General features: G+C 32.1%; 2 protein-coding genes across 2 annotated transcripts in view; one reads left to right on the plus strand and one right to left on the minus strand.

Moving 5' to 3' along the window:
* The window catches only part of LOC123657453 (zinc finger protein 567-like), a 31,426-nt gene extending 31,064 nt beyond the window's left edge, over positions 1-362 (minus strand). The window contains exon 1 of the mRNA XM_045592995.1: positions 295-362. The gene's annotated coding sequence lies outside the window, so the exon portion shown is untranslated. The remainder of the gene's footprint in view (positions 1-294) is intronic.
* Positions 363-3,226: 2,864 nt separating this feature from the next.
* Positions 3,227-5,760, plus strand: LOC123657048 (uridine 5'-monophosphate synthase). The gene is made up of 4 exons (XM_045592646.1): positions 3,227-3,505; positions 3,617-4,091; positions 4,171-4,640; positions 5,217-5,760. The coding sequence occupies exons 1-4, from the start codon at positions 3,359-3,361 to the stop codon at positions 5,547-5,549; spliced, it is 1,425 nt and encodes a 474-aa protein (XP_045448602.1). The 5' UTR covers positions 3,227-3,358; the 3' UTR covers positions 5,550-5,760.
* Positions 5,761-6,025: the final 265 nt, after the last annotated feature.

The raw sequence follows: 6,025 nt of genomic DNA on the forward strand, positions 1-6,025 counted from the left end.
AACAATCAAGTTTGAAAGATGTTTACATATTGTTTATTGAAAGCCATTAAGCCCAAGAATAATAATACATATTGTTTATTATATAAGGACAACTTAAAATATATTATAACTACATATGTACTAGATAAATAAAAAAGCTAATTAGAAATTAGTACATATTGATGCCAATTCAAAGTAGTATGATTATTTGTTTGACTTTTTAATAGTTTTGAGTTTGAATTTGGAAATAATTAAAATAAAAGTTTATTTACTTTTATATAATTCTATTATAATATTAAAAACAAATATTCTTACCAAAAACTCATATGATTTTTTTACGAACACCAAAATCCTTCACTTAATATATCACATAAAAACAACGAAGAGTCACCAGTAAAGTTTCTCACATTCGTGCGACCCGTTAGAAATTAAAAAAAGAACTTGAAATAGTAATCCCTTCCCCTACTAACAACGGTCGCCCAAAGCTCGAAGCTCCCCTCCGAATAGGGGTGACTACCCTTTGTCTACCCTTACTTCCCCTATGGAGGGCGGGGGACCCCACTTTAGCCGGTTTAGTAGGGTGGGATATATTTTGCTTCAAAATCGATTAAATTTATTTCAGGTATTTATCTCAACTTCATAGTGAACAATTTGTATATAAAACCACTAAATATATTTTAAGTTTTTTTGGCGCGAAAAAGTATACAAACTATAACACGTGTCACACTTCACTGTTACATAATTAGATTTAATATACTTAGCAATATTAAAAACATTACAATATAAGCAACTATGGCGATTTCACAATTATTATTATTAACATAACAAAAAGTCTAAATATAAATGAAAGAAAACGTCACACTCCCCTCCCAAACAGTTTGTAAATGGAAATGAATGAATGAATGGTAAAAATTTATCAGTTCATCTGTTATTTGGTTTAACCAGAGCTACCAACTTTGTTTTTACGAACTAAACAAATGTTACCATATGACCTTTTAAATACGAAAAAACGTATATAGTGTCTAAGAATGGTTGGTTTCCATTTTTATAACACAGGGAATATCTGCATTACACTGTGGTCTGTGCAACACTTCCAAACATTGACATTGACATGTGTAACAGCGTCGGGGGCACGGTCTTATATACAGGTCTTGCAACGGAGCCCAATTTATATGGTGAGAGATTAGTACGATAGTGTCATAAATTTTCGTTCGCGTCAACGCTGCTATACGACACTGCTATGCGTGCGTAGAGTGGTACATAGTGCGCACTGTGTTGAGTGACGTTTCATTGTAATTAGTTATATTTTAAAACATACGTGTGATAGAAAAAGACACAGAATGCCATTCTGTCTTCGTTGCAAAGCATATCCATCTATCGTATTGCCTTAGGCAGCCGTAAATTGAAAGAAAGAAGCGCAACCGTTAAGCCGATGTTACCCGACCTGCGTAGAAGACCGCGGCTACAACAGTGTTTGATAGAAGCTCCATGGTTGATAGTGGGAACCCTACAGACCCTACAGTGATGTCATTTAAAAAGTATGCAAAAAAAAAATCGAGTATATATTTTCATTAGCCCGACTATATTTTCTTATCTTTTTAATGTAACAAATAGAAAATAAATGTCTTCTTATATGGGAGATCTGATACTTTGATATGGTAATAAAAATTATTTTACTATCGAATTCCCTGAACTAAAAAATCACTGAATTTACTGATGAGATATGGTATCTATCTTGATTTATATTTACATTGTAAATATGGTTTCACAAACCGTTATTGGTTGTTTTCCAAATAAACAAAAAGCGACGCTGTGTAACGCAGTATTCTTTCCGTCAATGATGCTATCAAACCATGGAGCTTCTATCAAACAAACCAAACAGAACCAAGGCCGGTTACACACAAAGCATTCGAACATTTACATGAATTAGAAATAATAATGCCAGTAAAAAACACCGACTCCATATACAATACAGATACAACCACCGGTCGGGTAAAAGAATATAAGTTCCGTTTGAAGATATAAAGGAAACAGTGAATGAGTTTAAGCCTTAAACTTAAGGTTCTGCCGACTGAAATCAATCATTGGTTCAATAATTGTGTTTTTAACCGACTTCCAAAAAAGGAGGAGGTTCTCAATTCGACTGTATTTTTTTTATTTATTTTTTTATGTATGTTACATCAGAACTTTTGACCGTGTGATTTCGACAATTTTTTTTAATCGAAAGGTGGTGTGTTTCTTTATTTATTTGAGATCTAACAACTACTTTTCGAGTTATATCTAATGATGCATTTTTACTTTACGCTTTTTTCGTCGACCTACGTTGTATTATACCGCATAACTTTCTACTGGATGTACCGATTTTGATAATTCTTTTTTTGTTGGAAAGAAGATATCCCTAATTTAGTACCATGACAAGAAAACCAGGATCATAGATGGGATCCCAGATAAATCGAGGGAAACTGTTGAAAATCCGCAATAACTTTTTACTGGGTATACCGATTTTGATAATTCTTTTTTTGTTGGAAAGAAGATATCCCTAGCTTAGTACCATGATAAGGAAACCAGGATCTGATGATGGAATCCTAGAGAAATCGAGGGAACTTCTTGAAAATCCGCAATAACTTTTTACTGGGTGTACCGATTTTAATAATTTTTAATTTAATCGAAAGCTGATGTTGTGATTATTTATTATTATTATTATTTTTTATTATTGTCATGTGGTCACATATAAATTTTATGGAGATCTGATAACTACTTTTTGAGTAATCTTTGATAACGCGTTACTTGACTATTTTTTCGTCGATCTACGTTGTATTACTCGTCGATGTAATTGAAGTCGGTTTTTTTTCGTTTGCGAGCAAACACAATTATGTATATAAACTTTTGTTTGGTATTTGTGTTTTATTTTTTTAGAGTACATTGTCATAAAAGATGAGGGTGAATAGAGAAAGAGATGAATGAGTGATAGCAAATAGAAAGAGAAAATATGAAGAGTAGATAGTGAATGAACTGAGAAAGTGGATTTAAGGAATTCCGCGAGTTTTTGAGTAATTAGCTCTTTAACCGGCAACACTCTGATATTACGAGTACATTCAGCTAATTGTAACTAATTTTATGGTTTTTACCAAATCAGAAAAAATTTAATGTCGATTTTCAAGGATGCAATATCGATTCACTGAATCGATTCATTACAACAGATCGATTTAAAAAAATCGATTTATTTAGTCCGAAGAATCGATTCTTCGATTAATCGATTTCCGATCGCCATGCCTAGTTCATGAATTTTAGGTTAGAAAATGAATTTAAAGATTATTATAAAAAATATAAGATAACCTGTTAACTTGGTTCGATAACGTTAATTTAATATCGTATAAAAATGAGTAACAAAAATAAATTGGAAGAGTTAGCACTTAACCTATTTAAAATAGATGCGGTAAAGTTTGGTGATTTCATGACTAAAAGCGGCATAAAAACTCCCGTTTACTTCGACCTGAGGGTTATTGTGAGCTATCCGTATGTAATGGTGAGATCTACTAACTACCTACATTAATAAAATAAAAGATATTGAGATTTAATTTATGTTTTTTTTCTGAAAGCCTTAAAACCTTCGACCAATGTACTTTTTTTCTTCTAGGAGTTGATATCTGATTTACTATATGATTTTGTTTTAAAAGACAAAAAATATGAACACCTTTGTGGTGTGCCGTACACAGCTTTACCAATTGCAACATTACTTAGTGTTAAAGCAAAAATATCCATGTTAATGAGAAGAAAAGAAGCTAAGTCTTATGGCACAAAGAAGGTAATAGAAGGTCATTATAAGCAAGGCGACTCTTGTCTTATTATTGAAGATGTTGTGACATCTGGGTCAAGTGTGTTAGAGACAGTTAATGACTTAAGAAAAGAAGGTCTTAAGGCAGAAGAAGCGATAATAATCCTTGACAGAGAACAAGGTGGGAAGCAAAACTTGTCTACAAATAATGTTCAAATGAAATCTTTATTTACTATGACTGAATTGATAAACATTCTTGTGAAGAACAGTAAAATAACAGAACAAATGGGAAAAGATGTAAAAGAGTATTTGAGCAATGTTCAGGCTCCGAAATCAGGTACAATGATTATACAAATATGCAATTTTTGTCTTTTGACATTGTATCAAATGGCTAAAATATTGTTATTATTTTTCAGCCCCCGAAATGGAAAGAGTTTTATTGTCATTTGAAAAACGAGCAGTACTGGCTAAAAATGTAGTAGCTAAGCAATTATTTAATATAATGGCTACAAAGAAGACCAATCTGTGTCTGTCTGTTGATCTTACATCCTCTACAAAGATATTAGATCTTCTAGAGAAGGTCGGAGAACATGTCTGCTTAGTAAAGACACACATAGATATTATTGAAGACTATACAAGTGACTTCATTGTACGACTGAAGCAGCTGGCACAGACATTTAATTTTTTAATCCTGGAAGATAGAAAATATGCAGATATTGGTAATACAGTTTCATTGCAATATACCAAAGGTCTATACAAAGTCGTAGAATGGGCAGACAGTGTGACATGCCACTCTTTACCTGGTGAAGGTATCTTGAAGGCTCTCAATAGTTCTACAAATGTTATCAGCGGTGGAGTATTTTTGTTAGCCGAGATGAGTTGTGAGGTAAGTTTTTAATAAGAAATTAACGTTGTAACTTAAACAATAAGAATACTCTAAGTTCATTTTGGTATTATTTATTTATGTATCAGTTCATTAACAGACATTTCAGGGTACATTAACATCAACAGAATTTGAAGGAATTCACTGAATCCTTTTAAGTGAGGAATTTTTACCACTTGGCCTAACTACTTTATTCTTATGTGGTTTTATTTTAATAGTATTTTGAAACAGGCTTAGAAACATGTTTTAAATTTGTCTTTTGAATTGTATAGACACAAGATGTCAAATTGTACAAAGATACTTCATAAATGAACTTTATTATCTGTTCTATATATTGTACATGTGTATCTTGTACAATAAAGCAACCGTTCAGTTTTCTAAGTCTTATTTTAAGTAGAGAACCTCACGTTACAACACCAAAGGCATATATTACAATATTCTCATTACTCTATGGAACCATTTGTCTTTATTTATTATAACTTGAAAGTTGTGTCAATTCAGCAAAGTTTGTTTTTGTTGATAGAATAACTTATCTTTGTTCATATGACATTAGCCAAACAAATCACTACAAAATTTCAGGGCAATCTTATTACACCGGATTATACAGAAGCAACAGTAAAGATGGCAGCCAAATACCCCGAGCTTATCACAGGATTTGTCTGCCAGAAAAAGGATTCTTTTAAAGACCCAGGTTTAATCCAGCTAACTCCTGGTGTGCAGTTGGAAAGTTCAAAGGATGAACTTGGTCAAGTCTACAATACACCAGAAAAAGTTATTTTGGAAAATGGTGCTGATATTATTGTCGTGGGCAGAGGTATTGTGGCAGCCAAAAACCCAGAATCTCAGGCTGCTATTTATAAAGATACACTATGGAGATGTTATACTAAACGGGTTTCTGGTAAAATGGAATGAGGAATGTTACAAAGTATAAAAATAAAATTGTGTTGTTATATTAAAAAAAAAAAAAAAAAAAACTGTTAATTGGAAAGTTAAAATCTTTGTAATTTCATGTAATTGTAAGTTACTGGTTATTTTTGTATGGTATTTTACAGTAAGGTATTTTAATAAGCTATATTTTTGAGGACCAATAATAAATCTATTTTAGTAAATTTTTTGAAGACTTGATGTGTAATATTTTATTTGAAAAATAATTACTGATATTTTAATAGTATCACAATTCAGCGTCTTCGGTGCGACAACTAGCTTGGTGACTATGGGCAACACATATGAGTTCACGCCATTTTTGGCGCGAACTTGTGGAGGCTTATGTCCAGCTGTGGACTGTGATAGGTTGATGTAAAGTTAAGTGTTATCTTTTTTCAGTTGTTATTGATATTGAATGAAGGCTGGATGTGTTGACCATCAGCGATTTTGTTTATTTCTTACAT

Source organism: Melitaea cinxia, chromosome 10 (genome assembly GCF_905220565.1).
Source record: "Melitaea cinxia chromosome 10, ilMelCinx1.1, whole genome shotgun sequence".
Lineage (NCBI taxonomy): Eukaryota > Metazoa > Arthropoda > Insecta > Lepidoptera > Nymphalidae > Melitaea > Melitaea cinxia.